Source organism: Chelonoidis abingdonii, chromosome 11, assembly GCF_003597395.2.
Source record: "Chelonoidis abingdonii isolate Lonesome George chromosome 11, CheloAbing_2.0, whole genome shotgun sequence".
Classification (NCBI taxonomy): Eukaryota; Metazoa; Chordata; order Testudines; family Testudinidae; genus Chelonoidis; species Chelonoidis abingdonii.
The window spans coordinates 26,752,303-26,769,033 of NC_133779.1; the positions used below are offsets into that span (position 1 = coordinate 26,752,303).

At 43.0% G+C, this 16,731-nt stretch overlaps 2 protein-coding genes across 10 annotated transcripts in view; one reads left to right on the forward strand and one right to left on the reverse strand.

The window, feature by feature from the left end:
• CAPS (calcyphosine) overlaps positions 1 to 16,731 on the forward strand; it is a 62,799-nt gene that overhangs the window by 4,459 nt on the left and 41,609 nt on the right. Inside the window, exon 4 of the mRNA XM_032773860.2 lies at positions 3,290 to 3,635. Coding sequence (XP_032629751.2) covers positions 3,290 to 3,391 — 102 coding nt within the window. The 3' untranslated portion in view covers positions 3,392 to 3,635. The remainder of the gene's footprint in view (positions 1 to 3,289; positions 3,636 to 16,731) is intronic.
• RANBP3 (RAN binding protein 3) overlaps positions 9,044 to 16,731 on the reverse strand; it is a 245,503-nt gene continuing 237,815 nt past the window's right edge. For all 9 annotated transcript variants that reach the window (XM_032773816.2, XM_032773846.2, XM_032773837.2 and 6 more), the window contains 2 exons: positions 14,569 to 14,752; positions 9,044 to 11,604 (listed from right to left, as the gene is read on the reverse strand). In XM_032773816.2, the coding sequence (XP_032629707.1) occupies positions 11,561 to 11,604; positions 14,569 to 14,752 (228 nt within the window). In that variant the 3' untranslated portion in view covers positions 9,044 to 11,560. The remainder of the gene's footprint in view (positions 11,605 to 14,568; positions 14,753 to 16,731) is intronic.

The window sequence follows — 16,731 nt, forward strand, 5'->3', positions numbered from 1 at the left end:
TCCCCTAATGGTTAGAAACCTTCGTCTAATTTCAAGTCTAAACTTCCTAATATCCAGTTTGTACCCATTTGTCCTTGTGCCTACATTAGTACTAAGCTTAAATAATTCCTCTCCCTCCCTAACGTTAATCCCCCTGAAGATAGGGGGAGCAGATTTTCCCTAAATGGGGAGTTAGTTTTATGGGCAGCCCCTGCTCTCAGCCAGTGAGCTCCAGCAGAAAGCAGCTGCAGGGTGCACTCCATAACACCTTACGTTGTTTGTTTCTTCCTGAAGTGGTGCCTGAGGCTGAAGTAATCCAAGAGTCTGCTACACAAGCAGGATAGGGACAGCATGTTAGTTTCCAGTCAATTTTTCAGTGCTCTACAGTTCACAGGTACAATCAGATCAGCTTGAAATTTGCTATCATAGTCAAAGATCTGAAATAGTTTGAGAGATAAATTTGGGGTCATGTGGCTAGGGGTTTCTTGAGATATAACAGGAGGGTGGGGAGGGGAAGGTGATAATTGTTCAAAGTACTCCAGAACCATGCACTGTAGGGAGATAGGCTTGAGCTGTATCATAGAATACAACAGACATTGTGTGCTGCAAATTTGGGGCTAATTAGTCAAGAGGATTCCAGAATAAAACTTTTCTCTTTCCCAATGACATGCATTTAACTAAAACAATACTCTAATAAGCACAAGCAGAACCTAATGGCCTGGCCATTGCTTTGCCGGCTTTTACATTTCTAAGGATTCTTTAAATGCCCAGAAATGAGCTGTGCTCCAACAGGCTCTGGAATAGCCTGTATGGTGTGCAGCAAGGGGTGCCTGGTCCAGAGGTTCCCTCCCCTCATGAACCTGCTTTTGCTGTTCTAAGTGTTCCAGAACCAGGCACACGGCCCCTCACACTGGTTTCAGTGGTGAGAATGGGTCTGCTCAGGCACTGAGATTGGGAAATAGAGCTCAGCGAATCCCCCCTGCTCAGATAGTGGATTATCAAGAGCAGTGTTGATCTGCAGCTCCACTAACCAGGAGTTCAAGTATCCTCTGCATCAACCTTCTGCACATAGGTGCTGTGGGGTCCAGACACTAACACACATCTGCTCCTGCCATAAGGGGCACAGGGCTCCTTGTACCCCATACTGGAGCCTTGAGCAGGCAGCTGAGGGGCTAAGTGTGTCCAGGAAGCCCTGCTTACCGCTCAGTTGTGCCTCTGTCACAATTCCCATTTCATAAAAACCAAGGGAAATTCAGAAGCAAAACTGTTCATTACTAAGGAGTTTGGTATATGGGCACTGCCTGCTCAGTCTTCCCCCAGAGCAGGCCAGGTAATGCAGCATTCAGGTGACACTCCCTCTGCTTTTGCCACCCAGCATCAGGAGATTGGTGCTGTTCAAGCCCAGCCCAGGCCTGTAGGAATAGGCATGCATAGTGGAAGATGTGCTGGGCACAAGGAAAAGGGCACGTTGGGTGAAGTGTGGCAATATTCTCAGTTCCTACTGCCAATGCATTGGGGGGAGTTACAGGGGTGCAGCTGTCACCAAATGCCACATTTTGGAGTCGGCCAACCTTAGAGTTGTGAAAACAAATGTAAAAACGTTAAGACTGAGTGCAAACCAGAAATGATTTTTGACCAGCTCTAGGCCTGAGACGTATACGTGGAAGTTCTGCTAATGGTTCTAAATTGCCCCACTGCAGAACAAAGTAATGCTAAAATAGTGATTTAATGTTACATTTCTGCAGTGGTAATATTCATAGTGAAGTAGCAGTCCTATTCTTTATTATGATTAAAGTTTTTTCTGACCAGCTGTACTCATGACATTAAACTCGTTTTTTTCTCCCTGCCCCACTTTATTTCCTAAAAGTTTTCTTTCAATAGTGATTGCAATATAGTCCTTTATTTTCCCTGCCCCACCCACTTGACTGCTGACTCACTATTCAGTACAGTCACTAGCAACAGCAGACCCTGGGTGCATTGCTATAGCCAGGGCAGTCCCTAGCCATTTTGGTGCCCTACACAGCTCTGCCCCCTCTGCCCCAGGAGGCTGTGTGGAGATGGGGGTAGGGGGAACCACCCCACAGCATGTGCCAGGGCACGGAATGTTTTGGGGCTGGGTCGCTCCACTTCCTGCTGCCTAGTGAGTGCAGGGTAGGCCCGACCCCTGCACTCATGGGGCAGCGGGAAGTGGAGTGACCTGACCTAGCCCACTCCCCTCTGCTCCCCTGGTTCCCAGCCTTGGGACTTGGAGGGGAACTCACCCTATTGCAATCCTCAGGGGAGTGTGGGCAGGGCTGGGGCTTTGGGGAAGGGGTGGAGCTGCATTCTTTGTGTATGGGTAGGGATGGCCCTGGCTATAGGAACTGGCTGGTGGCCTGACGCCCTGCAGGAAACAGGCCCTCTCAAACATCTACGTTTTCACTTCCTTGTAAGAGATATGTTGCTTAGGCTCCCACCTGTTTTGTGCTTTTATCTCTGCTCCCACATCTTAGCATGAACACACAATAGTCAGAATTTATACAACTTCATCTTTATTTTACTGGTGGGGCAGATCAAAACAAAGTGATGTGTGAAGGGTGCCCCAGCAAACCACATCCTGCCCTCTCAGCTTGGCTAGCTTGGCCAGCACACTGAAAAAAACATTGTGGCTGCGGCAGCGTGGGTATCAGTCCAATTACAGTCCTGCAGATGTACTGACAGCTGGCCCAAGGCCCTAGCTTGGATCTGTCAACCTGTGCTGGGAACACGCTCCCAGCTGCAGCATAGACAAACTCTGCCAGTAAAGGTAACTCCAGAAGGGACCACAAGATCATACGGTCAGAGCTGTGTACAGCACTGGTCACCGACCACCACCCAGGCATCCCTACACCAAGCCTAATGACCAGAATTAGACCACAGTGTCGCAGCCTTCTGGAGATGAAGCTATTGTGTGCCACAGAATGGGAGGGACCGAAGTGCACCAATGTCTGAGGGGCCCTGCAATAGCAGGAAACTGATAGATTTAACCAGGTGACCTGCACCCCCTGCTGCAGCAGGCAGAACCAAAAAACTAACCCAGATCCCTTATGAAAGAAATTAAATTAAGTAAATTGCAGTGGATCAGGCCCCTGCATGCCAACCCCCTGAGTGGGGCTGAACTCCCTTGGCTCCCATGGTAGCTTTCCTACAAGGACACATGGTGCTCCTTCCTGTGTTACACCAGGACGAGCAAAACAGAAGCCTCTTTCTCAATAGTGAAATGAGCCTCCAGCTCTGAGGCCTGTTCTGAGCCCCTCTCAAAGATGCCACTTTCACCTTCACTCTCTAACAGGTCACAGCCGAGGAGTTCCTGAACTACTACAGTGGGGTCAGTGCATCCATTGACAGCGATGACTACTTCGTGGCTATGATGAAGAGAGCCTGGAAGCTGTAGCAAATGGCGGGAATCCAGTGCGGTCCTGGAAGATGCTATATTAGAACCAGATTAGGGCAGTTTCCAAATATCCTATTCAACATTTCATAGCAAAATGCTGTTTTTCGTAGTGATCAAATCGCTTGCCACCACGAGGCCCAGCTTTGTTACCAGGCCTTTTCAGAGGCTGTGAAATCTTGACACCTGCTTGCAGAATAGAGAATCATAGAAGATTAGCGTTGGAGAGACCTCAGGAGGTCATCTAGTCCAACCTCCTGCTCAAAGCAGGACCAACCCCAACTAAATCATCCCAGCCAGGGTTGTATCAAGCCAGGCCTGAAAAACCGCTAAGGGAAAGAGATTCTACCACCTCCCCAGGTAACCCATTCCTAGTGAAATAGTTTTTCTTAATATCCAACCTCGACCTCCCCCACTGTGACTTGAAACCATTACTCCTTGTTCTACCTGCCATCACTGAACAGCCAAGCTCCATTCTCTTTTTAACCCCCCTTCAAGTAGTTGAAGGCTGGTATCAAATCCCACCTCACTCTTCTCTTCTGCAGACTAAATAAACCCAGTTCCCTCAGCCTCCCAATAATTTTTGTTGCCCTCTGCTAGACTCTCTCCAATTTTTCCACATCCCTTCTGTAGTGGGGAGCCCAAAATTGGACACAATACTCCAGATGTGGCCTCTAGTTCCAGCTGGGCGAAGAACAGTTCCTTTAGTTTAGGGGCTGAACTGGAGAAAAGAAGCCAGTATTTTTTCAAATTTTTGTGATTGAAATTGAAGAAAAAAATCTGGTCAACAATCCTCCCCCCCTTGAGTTTTTCATTTCAAGTTGGCTGATTTGGGGTATTGTCAATCTTTGTGGTTTTGTTTTCAAATTTGGCTAATTTAAAAAAAAGTTTCAAAAAGAGAACCAATTTTTCAGGGTTTGTTTTTTTGGGGACAAAACTATTTGAACCAAATTCAGTTTCAAAGTCTCCAAAAATTCATTTTCTGGCAAAAATTATATATGCTAAATAAAATTTCTTCCAGCTCTACTGCAGAGTCCCTCAGCACATTCAAGGTTTAGTTAGAAGGTGGGTCATTCCCCTCTGGGGTAGAACTGGGCTCTGTTGCATAGCACCGTTGAAATGGTGATCCTGGCACACATCCAGCTATTTTTTTTTTTTTTTTGCATAGCCTATCAACTGGCCTGTAGCCTAGTGTCTGAGCCAAGGCAGAACAGACATGCCCCTGACAGACTAAATCCATGCAGCTGGTTTATATGTGAGTCTTTGCTGTATACAGTTGTGCAAACTGCCTGAAGAACCAGAAACAAATGGACTAGAGTCCACATTGACCCCCCCTTCCCACCTCCCCCAGCACAGCCTGGAATTTCAACTACATAAAAACCTGAAATAAAATAATCCTTCCCTTCCCCCACCCTTTGCCTGTCTTGTCTATTTAGACTGCAAACTAGTGCAGGGACTGGCTGTTACCGCATGGACATGCAGTGCCCAGTGCAGTTGGGCCGTGACCTCAGCTATGTCCTGCAGGTGCTACCATAATACACATAATATCACATGAAAAACTTAAGACAAAGCTTGTGTTGTTTAGCCTGTTCTCGAAGGTGAGTGCTGCGGATGGAGACTGACCCTCCTATGGGACCAGGCAAGCAGGGGCAATTTCTCCTCATTTTCATCAGGTGATACAGAAGCCCAATGCAGGGAAATCACATGCACAGCCTGACCTCTTTGCTGTTCAGATCTGACGCAAAGCCCAGCATACATCCCCGGCCTGTACAATATGCTTTATTGGACCTACAAAACCCAGGAACTCTTCAGTGTGTTCTTGAGCATCATGCACTGTCGCCTTACCTATTAACTAACTTTGTGCGCGTGCGCACACACACAACGCATATATATTGTGCTGGTAGTGCCGCCTGCAATGTACGTACTCCAGCCATTTCAGCTTTAGGATAGTAGTTCTATAGCCAAGAGTGCCCTGTACCTTTGTACACTTATACCACGTATTCCCCAACATCTTACATTAGATGGAATAATGTTGGCTTGTATAAATAGGAAAACTGACAGTGTCAGGACATATAATTATTTCCTCATGACAACAGGAAAGAAGCTGCCCACACAAACCTAGGAGGTGCCTTCATACCTCTTACTCCCTGGAAGGCATGTGTTCAGAACACACAATAAAGGCCTACACCAGGTACCAGAAGCAAAGACAGACAGTTGATTAATTAAATTCAGTTCTCAATGACATATGCTTGTTTTACCAGAAGAAGGTACAGTAGGTGTAACTTTGGGGAGCACACCTACGTAATGTGAATGTAACACTGTTGCACAGGACTGCTCTTCGGAGACTGGTATAATATAGGACCTTTTTCCTGCACCATATTAATAAACCTGACTGACATAGGTTATTTGGTCTCGAGTATATTTCATAACTAAATAAGGAACAGAAGTATGCTCAAGCAATTGACCATATGATTTATCAACAAGGAGAAAGGTGCATGTTGTCCCAGCACTGTTTGATGGATAGGGATACTAATGCAATGACAGACTGGCTGGTTTGCTAGAAGGGGAGCCAGGTGGAAGTTTTCTATCTAAGCTGGGTTCCCACCCCTCCTTCACAAAAACATTTTTTTTGGAGGGGAGGAATAAACCTATTTTGCTATATTTTTCCAGCAGCCTCAGTAAGAAAGTCTCATTCTCTGAGCATGACTGAAGGCCTGTACAAACACTGGGAATCTGTCCCATTTCAGGGTAACCACGCCCTCTCCTCTCACTTGGGTGAGCAGCAGTAACTCACCAGTGTCCACAGAAGGGGAATATTTTGCTGAATCTTTTTCTGAGACTCATGAAATTAGTTGGCCACTAACCCACAGATCTGGATGGCCATTTCTCCCCCTCTTCTGTAGTGGAATTATATAGGACCCCTGAGGGTTATATAGGCTTTTAACAAAAATTAGTCTCACACCAACTTGCTAGGGGTTGTGCAGATGGGGAAACAAAGTTCCAGACTTGCCAAAGGTCACCTACTGATTCAGTGGTAGAACCAAGAACAGACCCAAGGAATAAATCCCCCTTCCCTCATCAAAGAGTCAATATCCCAATTCTATCGATGTTTAGGGTAATTCTAATTTAACAGTGAAATAATCAGTAAAAACTATAGTGAGACAGACATCAACCTCCAAAGAAGGAATCTTAAAAATAGAAAAAAACACTGCCCTTTGGGCACTCTTGCAAAGAGGTGTTTATGGTCTCTTACTACCAATTTAAAAAATATTCCTATGCCTATTTTCTTAAATGATAAAGGGCTATTAGGACCATGCTTTACCAGTCCAACAAGGACTGTTTGGAACAGTCATAAGAATGGCCATACCGGATCAGACCAAAGGTCCATCTAGCCCAGTATCCTGTCACCTGACAGTGGCCACTGCCAGGTGCCCCAAAGGGAATGAACAGAACAGGTAAGCATCAATCATCATGCATCCCACGAAGTGGGTATTCACCATGAAAGCTCATGCTCCAATACATCTGTTAGTCTATAAGGTGCCACAGGACTCTCTGCTGCTTTTTACAGATCCAAACTAACACGGCTACCCCTCTGATACTTGGTAATCATCAAGTGATCCATCCCTTGTTGCCCATTCCCAGCTTCTGGCGAACAGAGGTTAGGGACACCATCCCTGCCCATCCTGGCTAACAGCCGTTGATGGACATATCCTCCATGAACTTATCTAGTTCTTTTTTTAACCCAGTCAAGAGTCCTCTAGTTTATTTTATCATGCTGCAAACAGATCTGACATTTTTGCTGTTCAGCCAGGTACCAATGATTTAACAGAAAAATGCTGACTCTTCAAACGTCCCTTAAAAAGTTAAATATCACTGAAGTCTTATGCACAGGCTACATTTAGTTTTATTACTAATGATTAAAAGCCATTTTTGCCATTCTTCTTAACAAAGTTTCACTTTTATTTCATGAAGAGCTGCCATCTTTCAAAAGGACCAATGTTCTCAATGGGGCTGCTAAAGGTAGCCTGTGGCCTCAAAGATGTCCATTACCTTCATCCACTTCTGACAGCAAAGTGGATTACTATCTTCCCTGAGGGCAGCTTGGCTTCATTTATTTGCAAATAACAGTTATTTTGAAAGAGGGCAAATCTACTAATAATAATCTTCAAACACTTAAAATGACAGATAAGCTTTCAGTTACAAAAATGCCATTAGTCCTAAATACTTCTTAAAAAAAACCCCCAAACCAGAAAACTTGTTGCACCAGATCTAGAGGTTAAGAAGTAGATGAAAATTAGGGTATACAATGTCTGCTTTATGCTGCTTTGGGGAATGATCAGTCACTACAAGCGCATCTTAACTGGCCAGTACATCCTGGTTGCTTTGTGCTACTCAGCATACTAGTGAATCTAGACCTCTAAATTTAAAATGAAAAAGTTATTCAAGGCTGATATTACATGTTTTCAAATCACTTGAAATATCACATGGTAACATTCTCTTTTGGGTTCTTGTTTACTATGTATGTGTGAAAATTTTAATTAAAAAAAAGAGGATTCCTAGCCTGACTCTTGTCAGATGGAGTTGAAGTTGAAAGTAAAGTTAAACTAAAAAGAAATCTAAGCAGGTTAAGGTACTGAAAAGGAAGTGTATCGTTACTGGATGGTGTCACTACAGGGCAGAGCTATGGTTGTTCAGATGCACTAACCATGCATTTCCACACGATGTCATGTTTGGCTTGTAAGTGTACCCTTAACTCTGAATTTCCTGGTTTTACAAGGCTTGGTTGAGCCATAATTACAATATCCCTATATTACAGATGTGTATTCTCAAATTTAACTCCATCTTAATGTATTTTTGGTCTGGAAAAATACACACACTGTGGTTTGGAAAATTTATGGCCAGGTTACTTGGCAGCCCCAAACAACTCACCTTAGTAAATGCTGATAAAACACTATCACCAACACACGCAATAACACAGCTAAAGATCACAGCAACAAAGATACAGGAAACAAAAAGCCTTTTGCATTTCCTTCTTTCCAACACTCATTGCTAGACAGAATACACACTGGGCTTGGGTTATCGAGTTTTTGTTTTTGTTAAAAGTTTTAATGTAATTCCCAAATACAATTGATATGACAATCTTACATAAATCTTTCCAAACACATGGGCATTATCTGGTTTTATTTGTCACTAATTTACTAAGGCTTAAAGCAGAAAGTGTAATAACGTTTAGATCCGGCCTAACTACATCTTTCTGGACAGGGCTTGAAATTAACTTCTGGCCAATTCTGTGAATGGTTTATAGAGCATAATATTTTGGACTAAGATGAAATATTTAATTGTTATTATACTATAAACATATATGCAAGGCTTCTAGCTGAAAGCCAAGTTTTACCAGTAAACAGCTGCCAGATTTAAAGAAAACTCTGTAGGTAACTGTTCAATACTACTGCCCCCCATGAATAAAAGCATGCTTATTCCATTCTTCTGGATGTTAATACATTTGTCAATGTAACACTATTGTGAAATGCCCGAAAGTGAGCCCCTACACACACACCCCTCCAAAACGAGTGGAGTTTGGAGGCAGGAAGTAACATCTAATATTCCACAGTTAGGCCCTGCAACAAAGACACCTTATTAACTTCTGTAATAATCTTTATGCTGGAAATCAGAAGCTTTACTTTGAAAGTTTATTTTAAGAGAGTATTTTAAATTCATTTGAATATCCATGAAAAAAGGTCCAAAAGAAATGCAGATCACTTAATGCAAACCAAAGAATTCCCAAAGTGTGTAGGGGCAGATAAACACTTGCAGAGGATTAAAAATCTGCCAGATTTCTACTAGTGAGGAGCATGAAAAGAGAGTGTCAATCGGCTTGCGCATGGCAAAAGATACAACTCCCTCTATGGAGAAATAACAATACCCACAGAGCATGAGCAGACAATCCAGACAGGTCACAAATGTAGTGGCACAGCTAACCCCAAGCCCTTTCCACCCCAGAAAGAGTAACATCAGGAGCTCCTTCAATGGGCTAAGTGAGGAAAACAAGCAACTAAAACCCTTGGCAACAGTTAGCTATTGACAACAGGAGAAATACAAAGAGAACAAGCTAAATACACTTTGGACTCCTGACTATAAAAGGTGTGGGTTTTCATTAATATAAAAGCTAGAAGGGCTGCTTAATCAATCTGAATGGTTTCCCCAGCTGCTTTCGTGCTACAAGAACTCTTGGGTTTCCATTTTCAAGGTTTCCTGCACTAAATATTTCTTCTTCCTCTTTCTTTTTTTTTTTGAAGATGCATTTTAGTTCTCCCCAATATAAATGAAAAAATTTCTACAGAGTATGCAATTATAAGAGAAAATAAAATAAAATGGGGCTACTTATAGGAAAGTGGGCTACACACTTTTCTTAGCTGGCTATGTATTCCATCTTTCCTGGACAGGAATGAGATATATCAATCATTACTAAAACACAGTCATTGTGAGTTTGATGCAAGAGGTTGAAAGGTTAGAAAATGACAAAAGCAAAATGAACTGTGGTTACACAAGGAACCCTTCAGAATTACACAGAAAAATACTTTTTTGCCTTTATTTGGCAAAACAGGATTCATCGTTCTTCAGCACAAGTTAATCAAAGCTAGCAATAATCTTCATACTGCAAAACCTAAGGAGGCAAGAAAGGGAAAGGGAGGTTTAGAAAATGATTTGCTCATTAAGGCCCCCAGTTCAGCAAGTGCTCAAGCATGTGCGCTAATTTTAAGCATAAGAGTAATTCCCTTAATGTGAATGTGATTACTCATGTGCTTAAAGTTAGGCACAATGCTTAAGTACTTTGCTGAACTGAGACTCAAATCACTGAGGGTATGTTTACACTGCAAATAAAACCTGCAGCTGGCCTCTGCCAGCTGATTCGAGCTCCCAAGGCTCGGGCTGGGGGGTTACGTCACTGCAGTGTAGACTCGCCAGGCTTGGGCTGGAGCTGGAGTCCTGGGACCCTGCGAGTTGGGAGAGTCACAGAACTTGTGCTGCAGCCCAACTCCAGACGTCTACACTGCAATGACACAGCCCACCAGCCCGAGACCCAGGAGCTCCCGTCAGCTAGCATGGGCCAGTGCAGGTGTCTAACCTTTAATGAGAACAGCTTTTTTGTATCTAGATCTGTTGTAATGGCTTACCCAACTCACCAATGAGCCCACCTCATTCTTCCAAAGGCAGACAGCTGTCTTTCAGCTGTTCGGAAGGTGTGTGATCTATTCGTCATCTTTAAGCTTTAATCACAGCCACAAGAACATAAGTTTACTATGAAAAATTGTATGCAACACCTATTATTTATAGTGGCTTAGCTCTCCCTTACATACTAACAGAAAAGAACAGTACAAAACAATAGTTCCACTTTTTCAACACACAAGAGCATCTTATTCAGATCTAAAATAAAAAAAAGTATCAGCACAATATAAACCCCCAAATAATAATATTGGAAGTGGGAGGGAAGAAGAAAAGGGTTAGCAAAATGTCCAGTGAACTTTAAAGTTTCTTATTAACTCAGTACAAGGCTTTCCTGTCAAGACACCTTTTTTTGTAACCTCTGTGTACAGACTGACCGACAAAGGACAATGGTATCCACAAATTACATTAGGATTAAGGTAAAAAAAATGCTGCCTTCTCTGCAATCCAAAAAGAATGAAGCCAGAAGGGTAATCAGTGAGTGCACGAACAGAGAAGAGCACAGTTTCTCTGCAGGCAGCAGGAACTGAAAAGGGAGAAGCAGGGGTTAAGAAACAAGAATTCAAGTTGGAACCGTGCTGGAAAGTTCTATCTCAGAGGCCTGCAAAACATGAGCTACTGAAGAAACAGTCAAAAGGTCCCAATGAAAAGCTGTGACAAGTCAATGTGCCATTTCAATTACAAGGAAAAGGGGAAATGTTATTTTTCTGCTCATCAATATGATGAGCTTTCATGTCCCAAACCACATTCAGGCAGTTTCCAAGTCTGCTTTTTTGTGGAATCTACTGATCCAGGCCAAAAAACCCAAACAAACAGAACAGGGATGCACAGTTCCTAAGTCCTGGAGCCTTCAGCACTGCCTGGAACAATCGCTGGCCTGGGGTATCCACAGAGGTGCCTGCAAGATGGTGTTTGCAGCAGGCTTGCAGGCAGATGGGCTCACAGCTGCTATGTGCTGCCAATATTTTGCCCATCTCCTTCATCATTAGGACCTGAAACAAAAATAGATCATGGTTACAAGAAATATTTATTTTATTTGTAAAACTTACTTTGCTATTTTCTGATGCAAACTATGGAATGAAGATCCCAGCTGGTTATCGGTGCTCCGTGCCTCTCTCGCTAGCCTATGAACTAGACCAGTGTTTCTCAATGACCAGTCTGTGGGCTGGCACCAGTTCCTGAGATTTCCCTGACACAGTTTATGAAGCCAGCAAGCCTCCTTGGTATCATAAAGGTTGAGAAACACGGACTTAGAGTACCCAGCTCTTAGAAGCCTATGGAGGAGTCTCAATCTTAGGATTTCAAGGTGAGAGACAAGAGCCAAAAATCTCTGCCTCTCCCATTCCCTCATTTCCCAGATCAAATCCCCACACCCAGTCCCTGCAAAATTACACATATCCCACCTGTTCTTGCCGGGCCACTCAGAAGGACCAAAAGAGAAGGTTCCCTCACCCTAGTTTGCTTATGAGAATGTCATGTGGGACTGTACCAAAAGCCTTAGTAAAATTGAGATATATCAGGTCTACTGCTTTCCTCCATCCACTAGGGCAATAACCCTATCAAAGAAGGAAATTAGGTTTGTTCAGCACAATTTGTTCTTGACATCTCCACGTCAGCCATTCCTTATAATTCCATTATCCTCTAGCTGCTCACACATTGATTGTTTAATAATTTCTTGCAGTATCTTTACAGACAGCAAAGTTAGGCTGACTAATCTAATTCCCCAGGTCCTCTTTGATCCCCTTTTTAAACATGGGTACTATGTTTACTCTTCTCCAGTCCTCTGGAACTTCACCTGTCCTCCATGAATTCATGAATTCTAATGATTCTGAGATTGTTTCAGCTAATGCTCGGTGTGTCTTAGCTTTTTGTGCCTTAGCCTTTCCGATTTTGTCCCTACATGCTTGTGTTGTTTGTTTTTTTTTACTCCTCTTGACAATTTGTCCATATTTCCATGTTTTTATAGAATTTCCTTTTGATTTTGGGGTCATTAAAGAGCTCCTGATAGAGCCATATTGGCCTCTTCCTATATTTCCTTTGCATCACAATAATTAGAAGTTTTGCCTTTAATATTGTCTCCTTGAGAGACTGCCACTTCTCCTGAATGCCTTTATATCTAAGGTTTTCTTCCTTTGGGACCGCATCCTACCAGTTCTCTTAGGTTGTTAAAGTCTGCATTGTTTAAAGTCAGTTGTCCTTATTCTGTTATCTCTCCTTCCTTTTCTTAGAATTATGCAATCTATCATTTCGTGATCACTTCCACTCAAATTGCCTTCCACCTTCAGATTCGCAATGAATTCCTCCTTATTGGTCAGAATCAAGACTAAAATGTTTTTCCCCCTCGTTACTTCCTCCACTTACTGAAACGAAACATTGTCCCTGATACATTCTAAGAACTTTTGGACATTTTGCATTTTGCTGAATTAACTACATCTGTTGAAAAAGTAAAGTCCTCCATTACTACCAGGTCTTGTGTTTTGGCTATTTCTGTTATTTGTTTTAGAAATGTTTCACTCACTTCCTCCTCCTGATTTGGTGGTCTACAGTAGTCCCCAACCTTGATGTCACCCTATTTCCCTCCCGGTTTTATATTTACTCAGCCTTTCAACTGTATGCCTCACGCCTCCTTTTGGATCTCCGGATAAGTGTGTGGTGTGTATATTTATTCTTGATGTACAATGCAATCCACCTCTTCCCTTTTTTCCCAGCTTTCCTGAAGAATCACAGAATCAGAGAACTGGGAGGGACCTCGAGAGATCACCCCTGCACCCCAACCCTCTGCCCCAGGCCTGAGCCCCTCCCACACCCCAAACCCGCCTGCCCCACCTGCATTAGATCGCAAGCATCAAAAATCTTCTTCAGCTGTCACCAGAAAAAAAGTTTGAAAATCACCAGTCTAGTCCAGTCTCCGCACTTGTTGCAGGGTTAAGTATTATCTAGACCATCCCTGACAGGTGTTGTCCAACCTGCTCTTAAAAACCTTCAGTGATGGAGATTCCACAACCCCCCTAGGTAATTTATTCCAGTGCTTAACCACTCTGACAGTTAGGAGGTTTTTCCTAATGTCCAACCTAAAATGCCCTTGCTGCAATTTAAGCCCATTGCTTCTTGTCCTCTCCTCAAAGGTTAACGAGAATAAATTTTCTCCCTCCTCTCTGTAACAACCTTTTATGTACTTGAAAAGTGTTATGTTCCCTCTCAGTCTTCACTTCTGCAGACTTAACAAATCCAGTTTTTTCAGTCTTCCCTCATAGGTCATGTTTTCTAGATCTGTAATTGTTGTTGGCTCTTCTCTGGACTTTTTGGGCATGGACAACATTTCACTAGGTTGAAGGCAGAAATCAAACTCATGACAACACTTAACACCCCCAAAAAATAATTAAACTAATGAGAGTGGGCAATGCTGAACTAATTAATATCCTGTAATTAGGCCACAGCCCCACTGGGGACCCTCTGTGCCAAGCCATGCAGGGAACTTTTCAATATCCATTTAGAGGGATGTGACAAATGTGAGGGGATTTCTACTACGTGACTGGAAGAGTTGGCTGTGAGCACAGCTTAGTCCATGTCATGGACCCTATACCACAAACACGCATGAATGTAACCAGGGCCGGCTCCAGGTTTTCTGCATCCCCAAGCAGTGAAGGGAAAAAAAAAAAAAGGAGCGGCAGTGCAAGTGCGCCGCTTCACTCTTTGGCAGCAATTCAGCGTCAGGTCCTTCACTCTAAGAGGGACTGAGGGACCCGCCACTGAATTTCCGAAGAACCCAACGTGCCGCCCCGATGTGGCCGGAATGCCACCCCAAGCATCTGCTTCTTTAGTTGGTACCTGGAGCCGGCCCTGAATGTAACTAAGAGAGTTAGGAACTAATGGAAGAGTCGAGCAGTTTTCTTTGTTTAAGTACAAGGGGAGAACAGTACGGGAAACTAGAAAGTTTAGCACATTTTCTTGCTTACCACTTCCAGCTGATCCTGAAGGGGCAATGACATCATCATCATCACTATCTTCTTCATTTGATTGTGTTACCTCTGGCTCAGGTGCTGTAATCTTCGCTTCTTGCTCTTGTTCCACTCTACACCGCAAAGCCAAGATCCGATGGTGTAATGCAGCATACAGCTGTCCTGTATCTTTAGAGCTTGCCTATGGATTTTTAAAATATCAAACAAACAAGATTTTAAAAGTTTACAAATGTTTTATTCTATGCAACCTTTTATACAGAGCAAAACATTCCTACCAAACGTCACTTAACATTAAAAAGGTTGCAGAGTAGTTTTTAAATGAAGAGATGGGGGAAAGCCGATTGCTGAAGAGGAGCACGTAGATCGGACAGAGACTTCTCTTAGAGGAGAGTCTATTGATAGAGACTCTCTAGGATTTAGTCAGGAAGAGCGGATGGAAGAGGATAAAGTATGGGCCAGATCAGATGAGAAATATTCATGTAAAAAAGAATCTGACACATCAGCAAAGGGCAGACAAAGAGTGACAAGTTTTTAAAGTGCTTGTACACAAACGCTAGAAGTCTAAATAATAAGATGGGTGAACTAGAGTGCCTGGTGTTAAAGGAGGATATTGATATAATAGGCATCACAGAAACCTGGTGGAGTGAGGACAATCAATGGGACACAATCATTCCGGGGTACAAAATATATTGGAAGGACAGAACAGGTCGTGCGGTAGGCGTGGGGGTGCGGGAGGGGCACTATATGTGAAAGAAAACGTAGAATCAAATGAAGTAAAAATCTTAAGTGAATCCACAAGTTCCATAGAATCTCTATGGACAGTAATTCCATGCTCTAATAAGAATATAACAGTAGGGATCTATTATCGACCACCTGACCAGGACAGTGACAGCGACGATGAAATGCTAAGGGAGATTAGAGAGGCTATCAAAATAAAGAACTCAGTAATAGTGGAAGATTTCAATTATCCCCATACTGACTGGGTACGTCACCTGAGGACAACGTGCAGAGACAAAATTTCTTGATACTTTAAATGACTGTTACTTGGTGCAGCTGGTACAGGGACCCACAAGGGAAGAGGCAATTCTTAATTTAGTCCTGAGTGGAGCGCAGGATCTGGTCTAAGAGGTAACAGGACCGCTTGGAAATAGTGAACAATACATAACAACATTTAACCTCCCTGTGGTGGGAAGAACACCTCAGCAGCCCATCACTTCAGCGTTTAATTTCAGAAAGGGGAACGATGCAAAAATGAGGGGGTTAGTTAAACAGAAATTAAAAGGTACAGTGACTAGAGTGAAATCCCTGCAAGCTGCAAGGATACTTTTCAAAGACACCATAATAGAGGCCCAACCTAAATGTATACCCCAAATTAAAAAACACAGTAAAAGAACTAAAAAAGCGCCACCGTGGCTTAACAACCATGTAAAAGAAGCAGTGAGAGATAAAAAGGCATCTTTTTAAAAGTGGAAGTCAAATCCTAGTGAGGTAAATAGAAAGGTGCATAACACTGCCAAATTAAGTGTAAAAATGTAATAAGAAAAGCCAAAAAGGAGTTTGAAGAGCTAGTCAAAAACTCCAAAGGTAATAACAAAATGTTTTTTTAAGTACATCAGAAGCAGGACGCTTGCTAAACAACCAGTGGGGCCCCTGGACGATCGAGATACAAAAGGACCACTTAAAGATAAAGTCATTGCGGAGAAACTAAATGAATTCTTTGCTTCAGTCTTCACGTCTGAGGATGTGAGGGAGATTCCCAAACCTGAGCTGTCCTTTGCAGGTGACAAATCTGAGGAATTGTCACAGATTGTAGTGTCATTAGAGGTGGTTTTGGAATTAATTGATAAACTTAACAGTAACAAGTCACTGAGACCAGATGGCATTCACCCAAGAGTTCTGAAAGAAGTCAAATGTGAAATTGAAGAACTATTAACTATGGTTTGTAACCTGTCCTTTAAAATATATCAGTTTCTGTGCCCAGTGACTGGAAGATAGCTAATACAACGTCAGTATTTAAAAAAGGACTCTAGAGGTGATCCTGGCAATTACAGACTGGTAAATCTAACGCAGGGCCGGCTTTAGGCCGATTCCCCGGAATCGGGCCCCGCGCCTTAGGTGCCTTTTTAATTTTTTTTTACTCGTCCGGGGCAGCGGTCCGGG